General features: G+C 42.3%; 1 protein-coding gene across 2 annotated transcripts in view; it reads left to right on the top strand.

Annotated features, from left to right (window-relative positions):
• The window catches only part of epas1b (endothelial PAS domain protein 1b), a 154,070-nt gene that overhangs the window by 99,392 nt on the left and 29,383 nt on the right, over positions 1-25,295 (top strand). For both annotated transcript variants that reach the window (XM_068045188.1, XM_068045189.1), the window contains exons 5-10: positions 2,612-2,730; positions 5,639-5,841; positions 7,866-7,972; positions 19,003-19,150; positions 22,661-22,875; positions 23,495-23,703. In XM_068045188.1, the coding sequence (XP_067901289.1) occupies positions 2,612-2,730; positions 5,639-5,841; positions 7,866-7,972; positions 19,003-19,150; positions 22,661-22,875; positions 23,495-23,703 (1,001 nt within the window). The remainder of the gene's footprint in view (positions 1-2,611; positions 2,731-5,638; positions 5,842-7,865; positions 7,973-19,002; positions 19,151-22,660; positions 22,876-23,494; positions 23,704-25,295) is intronic.

Below are 25,295 nucleotides of genomic sequence, written 5' to 3'. Positions count from 1 at the left end.
CAGGGCCCATGGCCTTTGCTGTATCCGGAGCCTTCAGCTGTTTGTTGCTATCATATGGATTGAATCAAGTTGGCTGAAGGCTGTTATCTGTTACCTGTTACCTTTTACTGAAACTATCTCACTGTAGAAATGGCACTGTTTTATCAGCAGGAGGTCAAGACATTTAGGGCCTCGAATCGCCTTGAAAGCTACAAATCTTAGCTGTGAACATAAGAGTTGCCTTCACTCATTATCAAGATTATTTTGAATTTATCAGATAGCTTGATAATAATAGATGGCTTGATAATCTCAGAATGTTTGATTATTCATTCTCAGGATGTGGGCATTGCTTGCAAGGTCCCTCCAAGATGATGGCAGATTACAAATGCAAGTATTTATAGTGATAGTAACTATACATTAGAAGTTTTGTTTTAGCTTTTGGCTCTATAAATGTGTTGCTGGTAGGGAAAATGCTCGCTTTGAAGAACTTTTCTGACATTCTTTAAGCTGTGCTACATCAGTCATCTGTGCTCTTTTTCCCAGGAAATGGTCCACGTATGTAGTCTTGAGAGTAGCTATAGGCGCATTAGTGACCATCCTTGTCTGTCAGCAGGCTTCAGTGGAGAAGCATTTTTTTATTCATTCATGGGATTTGAGCATCGTTGCCCATCTCTAATTGCCCTTGAGAAGGTGGTGGTGAGCCTCCTTCTTGAACGACTGCAGTCCATGCTGTCCAGGTACACCCACACTACTGTTAGGAAGGGAGTTCCAGATTTTAGACCCAGCAACACTGAAGGAAGAGATGTGTGGCTTGGAGGGGAACTTGCAGGTGGTGGTGTTCCCCTGCATCTGCTGTCCTGTTCTTCTAGGTGGTAGAGGTTGAAAGGTGCTGTCGAAGGAGCCTTGGCGAGTTGCTGCAGTACATCTCATAGATGGTACATACCTCTGCCACTGTGTGCCAGTGATGGAGGAAGTGAATGTTTCGGTAGTGTATGGGGAGGCCATCAAGTCGGCTACTTTGTCCTGGATGGTGTTGAGCATTTTGAGTGTTGTTGGAGTTGCACTCTTCACAGGAGACATACCAATATTTGTATTTGCTCAAAATTGCAATTTGCCCTTATGCTGCCAGCCTATTGCACTAGGACTTCATTGGAGACTGCAGAGACTGCAATTCCTGAAGGAGGCTATCACAAAACTTTGCGCGGCCTGCAGTGAGACTTGGAAACCATTTCGAGTATGAGGTGCTCTAAAGTAGCTGTGAAGGTAACAGCTGCGTTGACTTTCTACACAGAAAGGACATTCCGCGCAATTGCAAGAGATCGCTGTCATACCACCAATCTTCAATGCAGACTTGTATCAAACATATCACCGATGCACCAGTTCCCACAACCAATATTTCTTCGGAAAGCAGCCAACAACATGAAAGAGTTCTCCAGGATTTCCGAGAGCCCAGGACATTGATTGTATTCATGCTGCCATACATGTCTCCAACCCTGAGTGGTACTCTGTTAATGAACAGAAGAAGCCATTACTCCATAAATGGACCATATATGCCACAAATCCATTCAGGAGAGGGTCTAAAACATGTTGTTCTTGTGCTGGGCTTATGAGCAACAGTTTACACCTCCTCCAACTGCACCAACACTTTCTACTCCTCACTAGTGCTCTGTATTTCACTCTGCTGCAACTCTTTAACTGGATCCCATAGTATATACAGAGTCTATGGCAAAACGTAGCATGTCTGTGCATTTGGAAAGTATATAGCAGTTACAGGAAGGTTTGACATTGTCCACCTTTGATGCTGCACCAAGCTTACTTGAAGTGCTTTTGCATTGCATTTGAGATAACTGTTGCATTATGCAAAGTGTGCACACATTTACCTTGGTAACCTTGGATGGGTCGAGCAAATTCTTCCTCACCTGTTCTCAGGTTCAGGCTACAGGTGAGAAAGTATTAACTTTCTCTCTGACTTCCATTCCAGGCTGCACTATTTGACAGGAGAGTGGCCTTGACCTCCAGAAATATTAATCCTTCTGTGCAGAACCTCTTAAAGAAACACCAACAGACTGCACTTTGAAATTGGACTGCTCTGCTTCTGCAAGAAGCCTCCAATGTTTTTTGAAGCTCCAGCTTCTTCTTTTAATCCCACCTTTTAAAATTTGCTGGTCATTGATAACGTGGTCCCTGACCTTTGGTGTTTCGAGAGCATCATCTTCCAAGCAGTGGAACATTGAAACATTATTTAAGTCGCTAACTTCATGTTAAAGTGTGAGGTCAGCTCAGTTGATTGCAGTTCAATTATCACCCACAGCGGACCTGGTGCAGCTGAGCTCTGTTTGCATTATCTGCTCCAGAAAGTTCCAGAATCACAGCTAAAGCAGGCCATCTGGCAGGAAACTGCTCAATTGCTTAAATCACAGATGAAGTTTATAATTAAAAAAAGCCACAACCTGTACAGTCTAACTGCCCTATTAACCTGAATTTGAAACCTCAATGATTTCTTTTCAACTTTTGAATTATGTTTAGGGGGCTTGGAGGAGGGAGAAGTAATGAAAAAAAGAGATGAAAAGAAGTTTGAAAACCATGTTGAAAATAGATATCATGATGGCTAATTGTTCTTGTTTGCTCATAGCCCCAGGCTTTGGAAAGAAACACAGAGATATGAACACAGAACGTGACTTCTTCATGAGAATGAAATGTACTGTGACAAACCGCGGAAGAACTGTCAACCTCAAGTCTGCCACCTGGAAGGTGAGAAACCAGAAGTAGAAGTAGGCTACATTTGGAGGCTTTTTCAATATACTTTTGGGCTCAGAGGTTCATTTCTTATCTAAGAAAATTTTATGAGTCAGTGAAGATTTTTCTAAAGTAATATTTTAATATTCATCAAAGCAAAAGTAATGCTTTAAGATTGCTATATTATTATAATTTGCATTGGACTGTAGGCAAATGAAAGATCCATTGGCAGGTTGAGTAGAAAAGAATCCTATAGTCAGGAACTGGGCAAATGGTTTGATCCCTGCACCTGAACAGGGAGGTCTGAGGTGCACTCGCTATTCGGCCTTAGGTCTCATTTAAATAAGAAAGGCAAGCCGTAAATACTTTCTGGATGTTGGTGAAGAGGCTTTAAATTTCAGGCTGCTGCATCGCTACCTGTGACCTTCAGGTAGATTGCTAAAGGGGACCTGATTGGGATGGTGGCAGCCAGGAGATGGAGGGAGCAATTAGGATATCAGGATGGTGGGGGGAGTGGTGCGGTGAGGAATAAGCAGTGACCGGCAGTGACACGTGGTTTTAATGTGAAGACATGAGGAGGGCTCCTGTACCACCCAGCTCCACATTCAAAAAAGCAATTTTTACAAACGTACCTTGTTGGTTGTGCCCTGCATGGGTCACTTTTAAAGATGCCTGGTTAGGCCTGATGCCAGTCAGATTAACCCAGTTTTGCACAGGGGGCTTAAAACAGGAGTTAGGCCCCTTACCTACACATGCAAAGGCCCTAATGCCTATTTCAGGAGCGGGCATTGTATGCCTGTTTTTTTTTGCCTACACCAATATGGTGGGTGGAGGTGACACAACTCCATCACTATGGCCTTAGTAAAGCGAAGCTCCCAGAAGATCCTCTTGGGGTAGGGCTTTATAAGGAGAGCTTTGCTTCTCCCTCCTCACAGAGGATCCCCTCTCTGCTTCTGCCTGTCCTCCTTATGCTGCAGAGCAAGTGATACTGCAACTACTGCCTCCATACTGATGCCAGACTGTGTAATTCTCTCAGCCTTTCTGTGGTTAGCAGAAATCTTCAAACTCCTCCAGTAACGCCACACTATGCTTCTACCAACTTTGCTGCGTTATGCAGATATACCTCAGTGTTAGTAGTGCGGGAGGCACCGCTGGCCAGTTCCTGCGTAAGCCTCGTGGTGTCAGGTAACCCGAGTGGCATACGCAGGTGTGTCCCCTGCATGCATCCAATGATGTTGAAAGGGTGAGATCATGATGTCACAGATGTCAATGGGCTGATGCAACACAAAAATGCTAAAATTGGCCAGTGAATATGCAGGGAATGTGTTCCTTATTCACCTTTGAAACAACAACTGGTAGCAAGCAAGGTGGGCCCTGTTCTGGGGCTATTTAAAGGGCCACTCAACAAGTTGCATCTGAGGTGCTTTTGTCTCATTTGTGCTCAGACAAAGTTGGTGATGGCCATGGAGGTTGGCTGAGAGCAGCTCGGAGCCTTGAGAGCCTGGCTTCAGACTGTACCACCTTGGCATGATGGCAGCAGTCTGGGCAGGCTGGCTGAGAGGCACCAGCAAGGGCACTTAATGGAGTGGCAGTGGTGGGATAACAAATGCTGTCATCTTGACAGAAGACAGTAGGTTTATGCTCCATGGTGCCACTGCCACCCCTATGGGTGGCACCTCAGCACTGCTTGTCATCTGCTGGAGCACAGATTGCTGAACTGTTATGAAAGCCTACATGTCATGTCGAGTACTGAGATCTGCATCCGCAATGGCAGCTGTCTGTGCCTGGATTGCAGCAGTCTGAGATTTCATGAGCTCTGACTTAGCTTCCACTGCAGTATTGATATATCTGCAGGACTTCACATGAGCTGACTTATCCCCTTGTCCTGGCTGCAGCCCACTCGTGCCTGGTGACTGACCACTTGCAGATTCCGACTGTAAACTAGCATCTAAAGGACGTGCTGTGCCTCTCCTCCGCTTGCCCCTCCCCCTGCTTCTGGAGGGGCTGGGCAACCAGCAGTTCCCAGCTATCCGCAAAACAAAAGCATAATGGGAGGATAAAGGAAGGGCGGGTGGGAGGAAATCAGGATGTCCATGATCATTCCATCTGAAGTTTCTATTTCATGGCACTTTTCAGGATGAGGGTGAGGAGTTAGTGGAGACGTTGCCAAAAGGCAGCAACATATCGTCATCCAGGATGGCTTCCGCTGCACCAGATGACACAGGCTCCTTAGCACTGTTGCTCACAATTCAAAGGACCGTCTCCTCCAGGGGGCTGAGGGGATGTATAAGTCCTGGTCCTCCTCCTCTCCTCTGGCTTTCCCTCCTGTATGCCACCTTCTCCTGCAAGAGAGAGGGCAATTGTGAGTCAATGTGTTTGGGTGATGCCTGCCGTAGCTGAATAGATGGAGGTATGTGAAGGCAGTGAGAGGTGTGCATAAGGCTGGTATGTTTTGAAGGTGTGTGTAGGTGAGGTGCAGTGTAAGGATGTTAGGGGTGAGTCCTCAGTGTCAGGGTGTGGTGCTGGGTGAGTGATGGGGGTGTGGTGCTGGGTGAGTGATGGGGGTGTGGTGCTGGGTGAGTGATGGGGGTGTGGTGCATTGAGCAGTGTGAAAGATGGCTGGTGTGGTGTATGTGAGATGTGATGTGCAGATGCATTCACTCACCTTGACCAACTGAGTGAGGTCATTAAACATTTTTGGGCACAGCTGCCAGGCCCATGATGCTACCCTCTGGATTTGACTACACTTGTCTCATGTTCCCAACTTTCTTCCAGGGTCATTCCGGCGGGCTTCTTTCATGTCCGTGGTTTCTCCAACAAGGAGTTAATACCTTCAGAAGAGGAGAGAAAACAGTGCCAAAATGACACAGTATGGGAAAAGAAATCCAAATCAGTTTTAAATTTTCTATTTTGCTTTGTTAAGGTTTTACACTGCACAGGCCACATCAAAATATACAATGCCTGTCAGGCTCGGACGCTGTGTGGGTACAAGGAGACACCTCTGACTTGCTTGATTATGATGTGTGAGCCGATTCAACATCCATGTAACATAGATGTTCCACTGGACAGCAAGACATTCCTGAGCCGTCACAGCATGGACATGAAATTTACCTACTATGACGAGAGGTACAGTAATATTTAAAATGTTAAAATGAAATCAGTAAATGGCCTTCAGTTCTTAATTGCATTCAGAATGTTTTTTCAAGCAGCTCGGAAAGGTATACTCTGACTCAAACCGATAACAGGTAAATTAATTCACCAGAAAAAAATCTGAAGCAGTGGATCAATGTGATATGGGAATGTTCTCACATAACAGAAATAAGCATCGGCAATGGATCAACGCCAGTTTCAGGCAGATGCCCAGGCCAACCATAGGGCGCTCTAATCATTATGGTGTGCAGACTGAGCATGCACATGCGATATTGGGGTCTGCAGTGCCCATTTTTCACCCGCAAAGTAGCAAAGTGAGTTAAATGTTGGTATATGGCCTAGGCTCAAATCTACCCCAGACCAAAGTGTGAAACTCTTTGCTGTTTTGTGGCTATAAGAGTGGAAGTAAAATGAGTTTGGACAGTCTTAATTTAGTTCCTAGTGGATCCGTGATCACAGCATAAAACTGTCCCAATTTCAGCTCTAAATTGAAAATCTTATTCACAGACATCACATGGTAACTTGTGCGGAAAATGAAAAAGTATCAAACTGAAGAAGTCTGGTAACTCTTTTGACCTTTAGGCACATTGTTGGGCAGTGTCGCACTGCAAATAACCACAGTGAATTTGGATGGGCGATCAAATGGTATCATCTCCAGTACAGCATACCAGGCATGCAACATTATTTTAAAGATAAAGTGGTTTACATTAAACAAAAGCCATGTAAGCATGAAGGACACAGCCAGTAGACAGTTGCAGTAGTAGGAAGAAAAACAAACTTGCAATCTTTGAGATTTACAGATTATGAACTGCCATCTAATAAGCTTGACAATCAGAGATTCATACAATTTAATACCCTGATTGGATGGAAGATTAATAGAACTTGTTTAATCAGCAGATTCAAGCTACACAGAGCAAAATACATCCTCTCCACAACAATTATTGTCTGCTATTGCCAGCTTCCTTAAAATATATTGGTACCCTAACCACTGCTGAAAGCTGACAGCTATAAACAGGGCCTTTAAAAATGTATTGTTTCAAATAACACGTTCCTTAGAAAGGAAACTATTATTAAATCAGTTGTTTTCCTGACGATAATTTTTCAGAGTATGACAGCTCATTTCAGGTAAAGGAGCTTGCCGAGTGTCAAAAAAACTTCTTTACCCAGTTCTGTGCTGACCTTTGCTCCCAGATATTGGCAGGCTGCAGTTTCAATTATAGAGGCTGATATCATCTTTCAGTGCAAAATAGCAAAAGGATTTGACAGGTTTCTGCCAATCACAAGTAGAAGTTTTAAACGAAGTTTATGATTAATAAACATCAGGTAGATCTTATGACTTGGAAACGTGCAGGGTATGATTCATGCCTTTTACTGCCCAGCTGCTTAGCACAAAATCACATGTTATAGATTGGTTTCCAGTCCTTCCAAGCATACCATACACTAATAGTTAATTCTTCAGCCCCTTAATTCCATTTATTCCTTCCTGCCCGCCCCAGCTATGTATTAAATTAAAGAACAAAACTAAGTTAAAAGCTGAAATAAAATCAGAAAGTGCTGGAAGTACTCAGCAGGTCAGGCAGCATATGTGGAGAGAGAAGCAGAGTTAACATTTTAGGTCTGTGACCTTTCATCAGAACACAGACCTGAAACGTTAACTCTCCTTCTGTCTCCACAGATGTTGCCTGACCTGCCGAGTATTTCCAGCACTTTCGGTTTTTATTTCAGATTTCCAGCATCTGCAGTATTTTGCTTTTATTTAAGTTAAAAGCTGCATTTTCTTCTAAAGTTCATATACATTTTGTTCATTAGAAATATTCCTTTCCCCGTTAAAATGGTTATACTGTACAGTATTTTAAAAAACCTCCTTCTCTCTTTAAGTTTCCTTTCAAATATTTACTATGCTTCACTGTGTTTTACAAATAAAATATATAGCAGGTTCTTTTTGGGTTAGATGGAATATTTCTGTACAAATTGTGATAGTTCAACATTTGTTTTACCAGAATTGCAGCACTGATGGGATATTCTCCCGAGGAACTGCTCGGACGTTCAGTTTATGAGTTTTACCATGCACTGGATTCAGATCACATGATTAAAAGTCACCAAAACCGTAAGTGGTCCTTTCAAAGGACTTGTAACTTAATGTGGTAGCATCACATAGAAAGTTAATTAATTACAAGATTATTTTTAAAACTCAACATTAAAAGGCTGTGTTATTGATCTTCATATCTTGACTCCGGTCATTTTGTGATTTTGTTTGCCCCACCCCACCCCCCCCCACCCCCAGTAGTAAGTTTTTGAAACATTCTGGTGATACATTAGTATTAGTACATTATTACTTTTAATTACCTATGGAAACAGCTTACATTAATCCAGCAACTTTCATTCTTCCACTTAAGATATATAATAACGTTTGTAAAGAACCCAATGGAATTCCCAAGACCACTAAGACAAAAAATTTACAAAATAATAAATAATAAATATTAAAGGTGTATCAGTGCAAAAAAAAACTGATAAAATTCCTTCACATCTTTCTTTTGGTGGTGGGAGATGGGATGAATCGTCATTATCTTTCTCCCAATGTGGCTCTCGGTTGGCCATGTGACCAAGAGGGTGTCTCCAGGTCTCCACTGATGCTGCTTTTCCACCAACTAGGAAAAGGCTTGTGGCAGCAGCTTGTCAGCAACTGTCCCTCATATTTTCTCTTGCTCCATGGGGAGGAGCCAAACAGAGGGCCAATGACTCCAAACTGTGACATGGCTAAGATCAGGATCTCATTGGTTTAAGAGGGAGAATAGAACCTGTATCCCTCCACTCTGTGGTGATGTAGCTTGCCCCTCTGACACACTATGTCAACGTCAGATGACTTTCAGATGTTTAAATAGTCAGAACTGCCCAACAGCATTTACAAAACACAAAAACCACAGTTGCATAATTTTCTCATTTCTGAAAACAAACTTGTGTAACCTTTTGCTAAAGGCACATTCTAAATACTCGCTTTTTGTCTAAGGCCTGCTTTTTCACCACTTTGTTACAATTTTTGTACTTTTCTGATTAGATTACCCTCTAAAGCATAATTCTGCAAGGAAAATAATATATAGTAGGTTTTGTTTAAAAAAAAAGTTGGAGTTCAAAGCTGCAGTACTGAAGTAGCAAATCCCATCCTTCCAGTCAGATAATGGAACCAAAGGTTGCAATTACTAGTGCTTTTGGACTGATAACCCACACCTGAAACCATATTATTGTCGGGTACAGTCAGGGAGAAAAGGTCTTCCTGCAGGATTAGTAGTGGTCAGTTGTGGAAATCAGAAAGAAATTACATTAAAAGGTAAAGATGGCAAGATTTTGGTTTAGAGAATAAAACAATTACCGGGTAGAAAGAAAAAACAAAATTAAACACACTCAGACAATGACAATTTGAAAACAATTGAATTGATAGACACACAAAATTTCTACATAGTAAACTTGATTTTCCTTACTTAAAACAGAAATAAAATCCATTAACCTAAGCATGGTGCAACTCCGAATAATATAGTGTGAATGTATCAAGAGAAAACCTGCTTACCACAATAATGTGTCCAAAGAGCCATTTACAGTAGAACAGTGATCATGGGCTTATGCCTCCCCTCTTCTTGTGGGAGTTGCCCCCGGTTGCAAGTTGAATTCACTTCAGCCATACACATACACACGCATACATAAGAGGGACTCAGCCTTGTTCGCAGCAGGTACAAAGTTCTTGCTAACTCTATAAATGAGAACAAAGACTGCAGGGAGGATGGCAAATTGACCATGACACCATGATGCAGGAGTCATTCAAGTGGGGTGGGGGCGGGGGGAGGGTGGGTGTAAAAAGGAATGTGGTAGTGGTAGGGGCTAGTATAGTTAAGGGGATAGATACCAATCTCTGCGGCCAATAACTGGGGTCCTGAACGCAGTGTTGCCTGTCTACTTCTGGAGCTAAGGATATCTCCTCGTGGCTGGAGAAGAGCTTGGTGTGGGAAGAGGAGGAACCAGCTGTCACGGTCCATGTAGGAACCAATGACATAGGTAGAACTAGGAAGGAGATTTTGCTAAGGGAGTTTGAGAAGTTAGGATGCAAATTAAAAAGCAGAACACACCTGAGACATGTACAAATTGGCACAGTGTCAAACAGATCACAGAGTCGTGTGTGTGGCTCAAAGAGCGATGTGGGAGAGAGGGTTTTGATTCCTGGAGCACTAGCAAATCCAGGAATGGGGAAAGAGGGAACTGTTCTGTTGGGACAGGTTCCACTTAAATCACTGAAAGAGGGAACTGTTCTGTTGGGACAGGTTCCACTTAAATCACTGGGACCAACATCCTGGGGAATTGAATAACTAGGGCTGTAGATCACGCTTATGATTCTCCCATGCACACCGGTCCGCAGGATGTGTCGCCATTTCCCTCTATTGCCAGCAGTGACTCCCAGGTGTGATAGTCGACATATAGGGTCTTTATGTCACACTTGCAAACATCCTGGAAGCAGAGCTTTGGGTGCCCTACTGGTCCTGGCTACCTCACCATACAAAAGGTCCTTGGGTATGCGACCATCTTCCATCCTGCGTACGTGTCCGATCCATCAAAGCCGCCTTTGTTTGATTAGTGCCAACACACTTGGGAGCTCTGCCTTTGAGAAGACTGTTGTATATTGATGTCACAATATCATATGTTGTTGATAGCGTAGTTATAGGGTTCTTCACAAAGGTCTTGGAGTCTCTGGCTGGCCAAATAACAACTTTATATTTACATTTACATTCTATTTACACTCTCCATGAGGATCTCTAGCTAACACTTCTAATGGTGCTTCTAGCTCCTTGCAAGCCTACTGCCCATGTGATTATTACCACTTCATTACCACAGTGGAAGGGGTTACTTTCACTGTTTCAACCATTAACCCTTTCATACCCTTATACTACAGACTGCCCTGTATTTATGATTTTGTCCTGCCAGGATATACCCATAATGATGGAAATTATTGAGCTTCTTTTCCTGGTAGCTGTAACTCGCCCATGTTTCACAGCCATACAGTAAGCTGCTGAGAACACAGGACTTATAAACCATGAGCTTGGTCCTAAGGGTCAGCTTGCTGTTATCCCATGTGCGTTTCGCGAGTCAGCCAGAAGTTGTAGCTACTTTCCCTATGCCTGTATCAAGCTCTGCATCAAGGGACAGACTGTCTGTTGCTGTGGACCAAAGGTAGCAGAATTTGCTAACCACTTCCAGTGGGTGTTATTTCATGTGTTCAGCGGCGGAGATGCAACATCTTGTCCCATGACCAGGGTTTTCTTGACGCTTATAGTCGAGGAGAAAAAGTTAATTTGGGTAAAAATAAGCAGAGCATGAATGGAAGGGACATAATTTAGCAGTAATGGTACATCAGTGAATAAGGTCAGATCGGGGAAGATGGTAAAAAGTTAAAATTAAAGGCACTTTATCTGAATATGTGAAGGATTCCTAACAAGACAGATGAAATAATGGCAAATAGAGATAAACGAGTTTGATCTAATAGCCATTACAGAGAATGCATGGTGACCAAGGTTGGAAAGTAAATATTCCAGGGTAACTGACATTTCAAAAGGACAGACAAAGTGGAAAAGGTGTTGGTGAGTAGGCCTGATAATAAAGGATGACTTAAGGACAGTAGTGAGGAAGGATCATGGTATCAGTATGGGTGGAGATAAGAAATGACAAGAAAACACTGGTGGGAGTAGTTTATAGGACCCCTACAATAGCTACACTGTTGGACTGAGTATCAAGAAATAAGAGGAGTTTGTAACAAAGATACTGCAATAATCATGGAATCTTTAGTTCTTCATATAGGCTGGACAAAGCATATCGGCAAAAAGAGCATGGAGGATGCGTTCATGGAATGAATTCAAGTCAGTTTCTTAAAACATTACATTGCAGGACCAACCAGGGAGCAGGCTATTTTAGATCTTGTCTTGTGTAATGAGGTAAAGTTAATTAGTAATCTCATAGTAAGGGATCCTCTGGGGAAGAGCGATCATAAAGTGATAGAATTTCACGTTGAGTTCGAAGATGGCATACTTATGTCCAAAGACAATTACATAGGTATGAGAGGTGAGTTGGCTATGGTAGATTGGGAAATTAGATTAAAATGTATAATGGTAGATAAGCAGTGGTAAACATTTAAAGAAATATTTCACAATTCTCAATGAATATGAATACCATTGAGAAATAACAACTCCACAGAAAAAGTAATCTGCCTATGGCTAAATAAAGAGGTTAAGGATAGTTTAAATTAAAAGAAGAGTCTTATAATGTTGCCAAGAAGAGTAATAAGCAAGAAAATTGGGAGAGTTTTATAAACCAGCAAAGGATGACCAAATTTTGATAGAGGGAGAAAATAGAATATGAGGGTAAACTAGAAAGAAATATAAAAACAGATCGTAAGAGCTTTACAAATATGTAAAAAGAGAGTAGCAAAAGTAATCATAGGTTCCTTAAAGGCTGAGACAGAAAAAATTATAATGTGGTTTAGGAAATGGCAGAGAAGATAAACAAATATTTTGCATCTGTCTTCATGGTAAAAAAACATACAGAAATAGTGGGGAACCAAGGGTCTAATGAGTGTGAGGAAATTAAAGTAATTAATATTAGTAAAGAAAAAATATTGGAGCAATTACTGGGATTAAAAGTGAAGTCTCAAGAGATAGTGGATACATTGTTTGATCAAAAATTCCCTAGCTTCTGGAATGGTCTCAGTGGATTGGAAAGTAGCAGATGTAACATCGCTATTCAAGAAAGGAGTGAGAGAGAAAACAGGGAACTATGGGCTAGTTCGCTTGACATTAGTCATCGGGAAAATGCAGAAATCCTTTACTAAGGTAGTGGTAACAGGGCCCTTAGAAAATCAGAAAATGATTAGGCACTATCAGCATTGTTTTATGAATGGGGAATCATGTTTGACAAATCTATTAGGAGTTTTTTGAGGTTGTAACTAGCAGGGTAGATAAAGGCGAACCAGTGGAAGTAGTATATTTGGACTTTTAAAAGGTATACAATGAGCTGCCACGTGAAGAATTAGTAGACATGTTAGGGCTCATGGGGTTGGTGATAACATATTAGCATGAATAAAGGATGAGTAAAGGACAGAAAACAGAGTGTATGAATAAATGGGTCATTTTTAAGTTGGCAGGCTGTTACTAGTGGGGTGCGGCAATGATCAGTGCTGGGGCTTCAGCTATTTACAATCTACTTTAATGATTAGATGAAGGCACCAATTGTAATGTATCCAAGTTTGCTGACAATACAAAGTTAGGTGGGAAGGTAAGCAGTGCGGAGGACACAAGGGATTGAATTTTGCCAACTTAGAAAGTAAATGGGACACTGCTCACTTCTGCATCGTGCTCGCCAGCTTAATTTTACATGAGGCGACCAATTAGCAGACTGCCTCCGCATTCGCTGTCCAATAATGGATGGTGGGCAGCTCACAGACAGGGGAGGGCCAAACAGAGCGAAGCAAAGTGTGGCTGGTAGCCCCACTGTGAAGGCTGAACTGCAGGGAGCAGAAGATGGCAGCACCGGATGGAGGCGTTATACTGATGATGGGACCAGCAGCCAATCCCTCATACCCTGCACTATCCGTTGGATCCATCTGCAGGTGAAATGCATAGATTTGAAAGCTTTTGCAGGCGGATGGCCTGAGGCTTGCCAATTTGGTTCTTCAAAGTGACCATTGCTTATGCATCTCATGGCGCTCTGACCTCCTGCTGTGCTCTTGCCTCCTGTGAGCAGGCGAGCTGCAGGCACAGCAGGGTTCCCATGAGCCACTGGCAAAATTCAAATCCTTTCTAAAAATGTCTGCTAATTGGCTCAATTATTACTTTCATTGGCTTTCTGCTGCTGCCAAGTGGGTGGCCGTCATCTCCCTGAAGCTGCCTCTGGAAAAATCATGAGGAGGTGGGAACATGTTGGGAAACCAGCCTGATGCTTTTCTCTCTAAATTTCCTGGCACCATCCCCACCCACTGCAAACAGATAGGTTAAATGAATGGGCAAGAAGGTGGCAGATGAGTATAGTTTGAGGAAATGTAAGGTTATTCACTTTGGTAGGAAGAATAGAAAAACAGAATATTTTTAAACACTGAGAAACTATTAAATGTTGGTGTTCAGAGGGATTTGGGTATCCTTGTACATAAAACTGAGAAAGTTAACATGGAGGTACAGTAAGCAATTAGAAAGGCAATTGGTATGTTGGTTTTTATTGCCATGGAAGTCTTGCTGCAATTGTGCACGGCTTTGATGAGACCACAGTTTTGGTCTCCTGACATAAGAAAGGAGATACTTTCCTTAAGAGGCAATGCAGCAAAGGTTCACTAGATTGATTTTTGGGATGAGATGATAAATTGAGTAGAGTGGGTCTATACTTTCTGGAGTTTGGAAGAATGAGAGGTGATTTTACAGAAAATAATAAGATTCTGAGAGGGCTTAACAGGACACAGGCTCAGAGGCTGTTACCCCCTGGCTGGAGATTCTAGAACTAGCAGGCATGGTCTCAAGATAAGGGATTGGCCAGTTAGGCCAATGAGAGATCTCTTCACTCAAAGGGCTGTGAATCTTTGGAATTCTTTACCGTAGAAGGTTGTGGATGTTTAGTCGTTCAGTACAATTAAGACTGAGATCGATAGATTCTTGGAATCTAAAGGAATCAAGGGATATGAGAATCAGATAGAGTCATAGAATTATATAGCACAGAAACAGGCCCTTTGGCCCATCATGTCTGTGCCAGCCATCAAGCATCTATCTATTCTAATCCCATTTTCCAGCACTTGGCCCGTAGCCTTGTATGCTATGGCGTTTCAAACGTGCATCTAAATACTTCTTAAATGTTGTGAGGGTTCCTGTCTCTACCACCCCTTCAGGTAGTGTGTTCCAGATTCCAACCACCCTCTGGGTGATAAAACTTTCCCTCAAATCCCCTCTAAACCTCCTGCCCCTTACCTTAAATCTATGCCGCCTGGTTATTGATTCCTCCGCTAAGGGAAAAAGTTTCTTCCTATCTACCCTATCAATGCCCCTCATAATTTTGTATACCTCAATCAGGTCCCCCCCTCAGCCTTCTCTGCTCTAAGGAAAACAACCATTGCCTATCCAGTCTCTCTTCATAGCTGAAATGCTCCAGCCCAGGCAACATCCTGGTGAATCTCCTCTGTACCCTCTCCAGTGCAATCACATCCTTCCTATAGTGTGGTGCCCAGAACTGTATACAGTACTCCAGCTGTGGCCTAACTAGCATTTTATACAGCTCCATCATAACCTCCCTGCTCTTATATTCTATGCCTCGGCTAATAAAGGCAAGTATCCCATATGCGGTCCTAACCCCTTATCTACCTGTGCTGCTGCCTTCAGTGATCTGTGGACAAATACACCAAGGTCCCTCTGACCCTCTGTACTTCCTTGGGTCCTACCATCCATTGTATATTCCCTTGTCTTGTTAGTCCTCCCAAAATGCATCACCTCACACTTCTCAGGATTAAATTCCATTTGCCACTGCTCCGCCCATTTTACCAGCCCATCTATATTGTCCTGTAATCTAAGGCTTTGCTTCTCACTATTTGCGACACCACCAATTTTCGTGTCATCTGAGAACTTACTGATCATACCTCCTATATTCACATCTAAATCATTAATGTACACTACAAATAGCAAGGGTCCCAGCTCCGATCCCTGCGGTGCATCACTGGTCACAGGCTTCCCGTCATAAAAACAACCCTCGACCATCACCCTCTGCCACTAAGCCAATTTTGGATCCAATTTGCCAAATAGCCCTGGATCCCACGGGCTCATACCTTCTTAACCAATCTCCCGCGCGGGACGTTATCAAAAGCCTTACTGAAGTCCATATAGACTACATCAACTGCCTTATCCTCATCTACACATCTAGTCACCTCCTCGAAAGATTCAATAAAGTTAATAAAAACCATTAAATTCAACATGAAAGCGCTACTTCGACTCCCCCAATTGTCACAAAATAAATTTATTTCCCTCTTCCCCCCCCCCGAGAAACCAGTACTGACCGTCCCGAACTTTAAACCCCAAATTTTGCAGTCTTTGCCCTGCAACCCCCTTCCCATCATCCCCACAGCCAATAAAATTGGTTTTCCCGCTCCTCCACCCCTCCCACCCTGAACATTTTATTACTCCCCCCTCCCCACCAGGTTCTCGCCTTGGAACTCAGTATGGAGTTCCGAAGGTGCATGAGCTGAGTTCGGCAGCGGTAATACTGGTGTGGGACAGCCACCGTCTGCAGGTAAGTTTATTTGCATATCATTTTGGTTCATTTAAATATGCAGATGAAGGGCCCGCTGCCAGGGCGGTGGGCGGTGGGCGGGGTGCACACCGAGGTTCCCCCGCCGCCAGTAATATGCAGCGGGCCCTTCTCGACATTATGGGTCGAGGCGGGACTCTCCCCACAGAATTTTACTGCCCCCCCCGCCGCAACCCACAGCAACAAGGGGCTGGTAAAATTCAGCCTGGTGTGTTTAAAATATATTAATGATTTACCTTCAGTTTTCATTAACACTGATTGTCTGCAGACATTTATAGGATGAGACACAAACTAAGGTTATTAAAGTGTAGTAGGAAATTCCTCATTGCGATTTCTCTAAGTGCACACAAATGCTGTGTGGAAGTTTTTTACACCTTTAAAATAAACAGCCTTGTTCAGTGGAGTACTAATGTGGGCAACTGGAAAAACCAATTCGTGAACTGCAAATTTACCGATCTCATCAACATACAAGCAACAAGTCTCTTGAAACTCCCTTATGCACAATTATGGTATTATTCTCTTATAACTAGCTCATTGATGGCAGAATGCCTGTCTCCTCTCCAACCTTCTTAACAGGAACCATTCTGTTGGGAAAACTGAGGCCAAGACACGAGACATTGAAGAACTAACTCAATGTAGACATTATAATGGAAAATTAATAAGGTGGCATTCTGTGAGGTGAAAGAACTGGGCTCAAAGGTTTTCTTCATCTTGTGATGGTTTCAAGCTGTTACCTTCAACAAGATGTAGTAGATTTTTAGAAAGAGCACTCTCAGGTTTCCATTGTATAACAGTATTCCCATAACCAGTGGCAAATGCTTCATTAAATAATATATTTAAGAATTTATTCATTCCTCAGGAATTGTACAGACTACAACTGGGCAACATCGCTCATGGTGTAGTACCCCTAGGTTCCATAGGGATGGACCCTGAAACCTATCCTCGGGATCTACTGCTAGAAATTTGAGTGGGTCATTGGAAAATGCACATAAATACAGTAGAAACTGTGAATATATACAGCCCATTATATGCCCCAACAATCATTTGCTACCACCTGATAAAATAAAAGCTATAATGAGCTTAATTTAAAAATTATAGGAACAGCCTCATAGATTTAGGAGTGATACTGTTTATTTATTTAGAGATACAGCACTGAAACAAGCCCTTCGGCCCACCAAATCTTTGCCGACCATCAACCACCCATCTATACTAATCCCATATTCCTACCTGTCCCTATATTCCCCTACCACCTACCTATACTAGGGGCAATTTGTAATGGCCAATTTACTTACCAACCTGCAAGTCTTAGGTTGTGGGAAGAAACCAGAGCACCCAGTGAAAACCCACACAGTCACAGGGAGAACTTGCAAACTCCGCACAGGCAGTACCCAGAATTGAACCCAGGTCACTGGAGCTGTGAGGCTGCAGTGCTAACCACTGCACCACTGTGCCACCCATCGTTTATCTTAAAAGGTTCAGGCATTTGACCCCTAATTTTAGCTATCCTAATTGGCCTTGACAGTTTCTGGCATGTTCATAAGACAGCTCACTAGAGGAAGAAGCAAGAAATGACAGGGCCAAACCCACCTACAGGCACACACCTCCTGTTTCCCAGTCAACGTTATTGACAAAGGCCAAAGAGGGATTCATGTATTTAAATTTCCTGTCTTCTTTGATAAATAATAATGATTGAGGGAGGGGGTTGTAGAATATTAAAGTACAAGTGAGGAGAGAGAAAGATGGGAAAACAGCAATTAAGTGAAATTATATCAATTAATGTGGAATGACTTTTAAACCCTATATGATGGATATAATTTGAGGCTTTAATTCAGTCAATTGTCACTATTAATGACCCATGTTCTTCAACTAACCCCCAATGAGTGTAATCTCAAACCTTCTGTTTCTTTCAACTATACACTTCCCCCTTTGTTATCTAATTTAATTTCTTGTCATACAAAGCTTTTATCTTCAAAGTTAATAGAGGCAAATCTTTGAAGTTTCAGTGATGATAAAAGAAAAAAAATCTAATCTCTGAAGTTGACAATTTCTGTTTATTCTGCATCCTTTGTGTCTAATGTAAGTAAGGTGCCCATAAACAACTGTTTGGTAGGTCAGTAGAGGATGAACAGTGTGATCAGCAGTGTCATTTAGCTTTCACATGGCAGTACTTGCGTAATCACTGGCCTATCAGATTGGCAGGTATTCTTCTGGTGACATTGTGTGCAGTTTAAAACAAGATTACAGCAATAACAAGGCCTTCTGGAAAACAAGTAACAGGAGCATGGGCACACATTGAGATTTTATTGATTGTCAGCAATGCAATTATCCTTTTAAAACACAATGATAACTACCAGATTAAGGCAGGCTACCAAAACTCATATTGGATCAAATTACAGTTTAGATTACAAAATAACAGGTTCATAAATACAGCAGTACTTTTGTGATATGAATTAGGTACAGGGAACATTGAAGAGAAAACATCATTCATAAATACTGAATGTAATTTTTCTACTGTTTTTAATCTTTTAAAAGTTTTTACATTGTGTAAGAAGTTGGAAAGTATATTTTAATAAGAACATTTATAAATATAACACGATGAAGCGTAGACATTTTTATTTGGAGCACAAACAAAAAATAGGAAAGAATGTTTCTTCAGTACAGTATAAAGATAATATTGCAATTGTCAATGTTATATAATGAAAAGATCATATATGCATTATGGAGATGAAGTGCAAGATATGGTTTGTATACAGCAATAATCAATACTTTTTGCTAGGTACTAAAAGATTGTTATTAACTGGAGTGAGTTTTTTTGTATTCTTGTGTTAAAAGTGTGCACAAAAGGTCAAGCAGTTACTGGCCAGTACCGGATGCTTGCAAAACACGGTGGATATGTGTGGGTTGAGACCCAAGGGACAGTCATCTACAACAGTCGTAATTCTCAGCCACAGTGCATTGTCTGTGTCAACTATGTACTGAGGTATGTCTGCATTATTATACAATTGATTTCAGAGCCAGGAAACTAGGCACAGGATTTCTGCCTTGAAATCATCGTATTTTGATATTTAAGAGTATGCTATTGTCCTTGACATGTGGATGACATTGGTAAGGATGCATCTATTGCCCAGCCCTAGTTTCTTGAGACGGTGGAAGTGAGCCTTCTGCAGTCCTGGTGGTAAAATGTACTTCTGTAGATGGAATTTACAATGATTCTTGAAGAAAGGACAACAAGCAATTGAAACAAAAATGGAAGGACATAACAAGAAATTACCTCAGCTGTTTTTACATTAAAATCCACCAAATATTTAAAAGTAAAAATATGGAATGGCTCCTGCTTGCACTTGCTTAAGATTAAGTATTCTTCACTGACTAGAGTTTGAATCTATCAGAGTACTGAATGCCATATTATCACCCACTATGTACATTTCACAGCTATTGAATACAGATTTGATGCTAATATTTAAAAGTTACTGGGCTGGATTTTACCTTAGGTGGACGAGAATTTGCCACCGACGTAAAAGTTGGCAGCGAACCCGCTTCTGCCTAGCCCGGGGATCCATCCCATATTTTACGGGTCCCCGGGCTTTAATTGTCCCGAGGCAGGACTTCCACCCGCTTGAGGGAGGAGGTCCCACCTCAATGAGCTGCTGGCCAATCAGCGGGCTGTCAGCTCTTAGTCCCAGTAGCGCCACCAGGAGTGGTGGCCACTGCTGCGACTGCAGCTGATGCCATGGAGCCTGGAGATGAGGTAAATTGGGCTTGCCTCACCAGGAGGATCGGTCCTTCCCTGGTGAGGCTGGAGTGGTCATTTGGGGGGAGGGTGGGCATCTTGGGTCCTGGGGCTGGGTTTGGAGGAAGGGGCGGCCCTCAATCGGGCACCCTGTTCCCGACTGCCATGGCACCCTCCCCCCCCCCCCCCCACCCCGGGGCGCGGAAAGGCCGGCAGCTATTGCTTGGCGGCCTTCCACACCCACTTGCCATGGGTAAAATACCCATGGAGGCGGTGAGGGCCCTTATGTGCCGTTGAGTGGCCACTTAAGGGCCTTGATTGGCCTCAGGCGGGCTGTTCCCCGCCTGACCACCGTAAAGTTGACCTGAGGTGGGAGCGGGGCGGGTAGGCCTCCTGGAGCCTCCCGTTCAATTTTACACTGCCCCCACAACACCATCTGACCCACTGGGGCGGTGTAAAATTCAGCCCACTGTGTTCCAAAACAATGGAAGGGCTACCATTATACATTAGAAGAAACATTGTTTATTCAGTGAAATAAATTTTGTCAGGTGGATTTGGATATCTGAATATGTAGACACGGAAAGAAAAATTAGCTTATCGGATGTACATACACATAAGATTTTGTAGAAATGGTAATAAGGCTATTTTTTTTTGTATATTTCAGTGTGAAATCAACAATTTAGTGACTATGTTGAGGACAGGAAGAAAACTATTGACAGATGAGCAAGTCTCCTGATTGAATACTTACTGTAAATCATTTTGCCAATGGCAACTAATAAGCAGGAGTATTTTAGCCTTAATTCAGTATCCACCTTTGTTAAGATGACAATACACAATCTAAATGGAATGATCAATCATTTCTAAAGCATGGATAAATGGTTTACAATTCAGTTGGGACAGTAAAGATCTCAAACCAGCAGTGGAACATTGGTCTACAGATCCCCCATCGGGGGTCGTGACGGGGGGTGGGGGGGCCAGGAAAATGCCTCTGGCACAGCCCCCCACTGGCCTCCACACTGGGAAGGCCCAGCCCAATATTGCTGGAGTGGTGAGGTCTCATGGCGGGCCCCCACCGCTCGGCGACGGGAGCCAAAGTTAAAATTGCAAAATTAATTTAAATAAAGGAATTAATTACCTTCTTGCCTCTGCCTTCCATCCCTCTACGATATTGGTGCCAGTTGCTGGTAAGTTTTCAGTGCGGGAGGTGGGGGAGCGGGGTCAAACTAATATCATTGGTTTAGGGATGGTGGGAAGGGTTAGAGTTTAAAGTTTATGTAGTTGGGGGGGGCGTAGGTCAGGTGGACAAGGGAAGTGTTTTGGGGGAGAGGGAAAGTAATGAATGTTATGGTTACTGGGGGTGGGGGGGGGGTAGTGTTGGAGAGGGGCAATTTAAATGGATCTAAATTTTTTCATTAAACTTACCTTTAAACATTTAAATTGAAAGTTAGGACTCAAAGCCCTTTAAAAATGGCATCAGCGCCTACACAAAGGCAGCTGACACCATTGCCGGGGACGGTCTGCTGGCCCCCTCCACATCATTTGAATGAGCCGCTGCATTCAATATCGCAGCGACTCCGTGACATGTGGCCCGTGCAGGCAAACTACCATTGTTTGTCTAAATTTCAGATGTAAAAGTATAAATTATAAATTATATAAAGTATAAATTTCAGCCCATTGTCTTCTTGTGTGATCATTCTGTATCAAGGAAAAGCAGCACGCTGACAGACTTTGCAATACCAAAGTTGATTGAAAACAGAACAAAATCTTCACATAAATTTATAATAGTTGTTACTCACCTGTAATTAATATACAGAGCAGGAAAGGAAGTCAGGTAAATGCAATCACGGTTCTCAATGAACACTCAATTTTATTGTAGTGAGAGCCATAGAGAATATTAGACTATTTCAATTGCATGTTTACCACATATGCTAAGAACAAAGGTTCTTTCACTTCACCTGCCCTAGAAATAAAGCTATAATTAGCTTGGATAAACTAAATTTAGACTGTCTAAGGTTTGCAGTTGTTATCTTCATTTTTTTCACCACTAAAATGCCATAACTGTGGAACAGTTTATGAATTAAATAAATACCATAAGTATCAATATGTAATTTTTTAAAAAATTACAAAACTGGTAATTTATAAAACACTACTTTCAGAAATCGCTTCCAAATTTGACTGCCAGCAAATGTTGTTATGCTTACCATTGATAGCTGGAGCAAATTCCAAAGTGCGATGTTGTAAATGATCAAGAATTATGTATAATTGTGTTATTGCAGTGACTATCAGCTTGGCTCAATTGGTAACACTCTCAGAAGGCATGGGTCTTCTGATTTGACCATATTTTATGCTGGATAACAACCCAGTGCAATACTGATTGTTGGAAGTGTTCTCTTTTGGATGAGATGTTCAACCTCAGCTCTGTCTGCTTACTCAGGGGGTCATAAAAATCCCTTGGCACCATTTGTAAATTAGCAAAGAGCTCTCCCAGTATTTGGGCCAATATTCATCCAAACCAGAAACAGAATATTTTTTTCATTCATTCAATTGCTGTGTGTATGGAAGCTTGCTGTGTGCCAAATTGGCTGCAGCGGTTGTCAGCATTACAGTGATTACACTTCAGAAGTAATCTATTGATGATAAAGTGCTTTGGGATGTCCTGAGGATGTGACAAGCTGTTAAATAAATGCACACAGTTTCTTTCTCTTTCATTCTATAGTATTGTTAAAAACATATCTGAAATCGATTGTTTTGCATTTTCAGTGAGATTGAGGAGAACAATGTTGTGTTCTCCATGGACCAGACAGAGTCTCTGTTCAAGCCTTGCCAGGCTGTGAGAAATATGAATGGGAAACACATCAATGGAGCTCCAATGCCAGATGATGGTAATCTGCTGTTCAGTAAACTAAAGGAAGAACCTGAAGAACTAGCACAACTTGCTCCTACACCTGGAGATTCCATAATTTTACTTGATTTTGGTACGCAGTTACAAACTGTTGTAAGTCATTAGAATTTAAAACATTGTGATTTATTTGAACTTTAATGGGTTATAAACAATATTTTCTCTATAATTATTTGACTTTTACCCCAATTTAAAAAAAAAAATTCCATAATTGATAATGTGAAGAATTGTACATTTGAGTACACACTACAATCTCAGTTGTGCACTCTGAGTGAGGCAACCAAGCAGAGACAAGGCACTTCCATGCAAGGAAAGAAAAACAGGAGGAAAAATAACTCAGGCTGCTCTCATGCTCTTTTGAGTACCACCGGTAAATATCTGAGCATGATTTGGGAATGCTGCACTGAGAGTGGAAAACTTAAAAGGGAAACATAAATAAAATAATACACTGGGTAGGGCACCGATAGGTAATGCAAATTGGGCAAATGGTCTCGTTGAGCCTACGTTCCAGAACTATAAGCATTTTCTTGGATGCAATAGAAATGACTCATAGTCAAACAAATTTTCACGCCAATTTGCCCATACCATATAAAGCTGGAAAATGAGTTGCTTAGCAAAGCACAACTGATCAAAATGTGAGGATATAGCAGACCAGGAATTTCAACAAATGTACTGCTCTTTGTCATCTTTACTAGGAAACCAGCAATTCGAGGAAGCCCCTCTTTATAATAAGGCTGTTATGCCACCAAATAAGCTGTGGCCTATGGAAGTTACAAAACCAAATATGAAAGGTCCTGCCGAGTGCAGCAAGCAATCATCGCCTGATCTACACCCATTTACAGTGCCACAGGTCCAATCTGGCAATTCCACTCCACGCACGTGCAGCAGCAACTCCTGCTCTTCAGTAAGTGACCAGTCAAAATTACTGTCTCTGAACTTTAGAACAGCAGCAGCAGTAACATACGTTTATATGAAAGCTTTAGTATAGAACATGCCACAGGGGGAAGTGGGAAGAGGAAGAGAAAATAAATAAATTAAAGGAATGGGCACCGTACTATTGCAGTAGAGTTAAGAGACGTTGACAAAAAATTGATTGAAACAAATGCCCACTTGCACCTCTACCTTACCACCACTTCCCGTAAAAGTCTCATTCACAGCATCATTGTCTCTACATGGGATTTGTGCAAAGCCCTCACAGCCTCCACTCTCTATAAACTTCAAATCATCCAAAACTCTGTCACTTTCATCCTGTCTTGCACTAAGTCCTGCTTGTCCATCAGCCCTATCCTCACTGGCCTGCACTGGATTCTGCCCCCAATAGATTGAATTTGATGTTTATGCCTTCATTTACAAATCCCTCCATTGTCTTGCCCACTCTCCGGCTCTGCATTCCCTTCCATATCCTACCACCCTCTAACGCTGTACATTCCCCTCCCTTTGATTCCCTGCCCCCCACCTTTGCCTCACACTTTAAACCTCCCTACCTAAAACCCAGCCACTCACTTTACCATCTCTTAAAAAGACTTTTCAAAACACATCTCTTCAACCAAGCTTTTTGCTACCTCTTGTAACTCTCCCAAATGCCTTACTTCTCAAATCTTTTGTTGAAAAAATATAATTCCCAGAATGCAAAGGAAGTGCTAGTTCTTATTCTATTTGTAAGAATCACAAGCAATTTTTCAAAAAGTTACTTTTGTAAATGCTGTGTGAAAGAAAAAATGCAACTTTCAAAATAAAAGTCTGTTGGTACCCAAAAAAATTACATTAGCTTTGCTTTTTTTTAGACTTTTAACAGGTCTTTCCTTTAAGACATCACCCATTGCATAGTTTAAAATGTAGAGTAAAAATAACCACATTTGCAGAATTAAAAAGAAAAAAGACTGGTATTTATATAGCACCTTTCACAACCTCAGGATGTCCCAGAATGCTTTATAGACAATTAAATGTAATGAACTCGTAAGTTTTGGCCTTAACTCTGGGGAATGGAAAGAAGATTGAGTAATTTGTGTGGAGGGTTTGGTAAGGTAAGGTTTTCCTTTATTTTTTAAAAATCTCTTTTGTCAATTTAGAGCGGAGGGGATGGAAGCTAGGGCAGTTGCATGCTCCTCTTGCAATATGTGGGAGGTAAGGGTCACCACTTGTGTCCCTGCTGACTTCACCTGTGAGAAGTGCACCCAACTCCAGCTCCTCACAGACCGCGTTAGGGAGCTGGAGCTGGATGAACTTCGGATCATTCAGGAGGCTAAGGGGGTGATAGAGAGCAGTTATAGGGAAGTAGTGACACCTAAGTTACAGGATAAAGGTAGCTGGGTGACCGTCAGGGGAGGGAAAGGGAATAGGCGCACAGTGCAGGGATCCCCTATGGCCGTTCCCCTCAATAATAAGTATACCGTTTTGGATACGGTTGGGGGGGGACGACCTACCAGGGGAAAGCCACAGCGGCCGGGTCTCTGGCACTGAGCCTGGCTCTGTGGCTCATAAGGGAAGGGGAGAGAA

This window comes from Heterodontus francisci, chromosome 13 (assembly GCF_036365525.1).
Source record: "Heterodontus francisci isolate sHetFra1 chromosome 13, sHetFra1.hap1, whole genome shotgun sequence".
Lineage (NCBI taxonomy): Eukaryota > Metazoa > Chordata > Chondrichthyes > Heterodontiformes > Heterodontidae > Heterodontus > Heterodontus francisci.
Note: the sequence above shows the minus strand (reverse complement) of the source record. Positions and strands in the feature narration are given on the sequence as shown.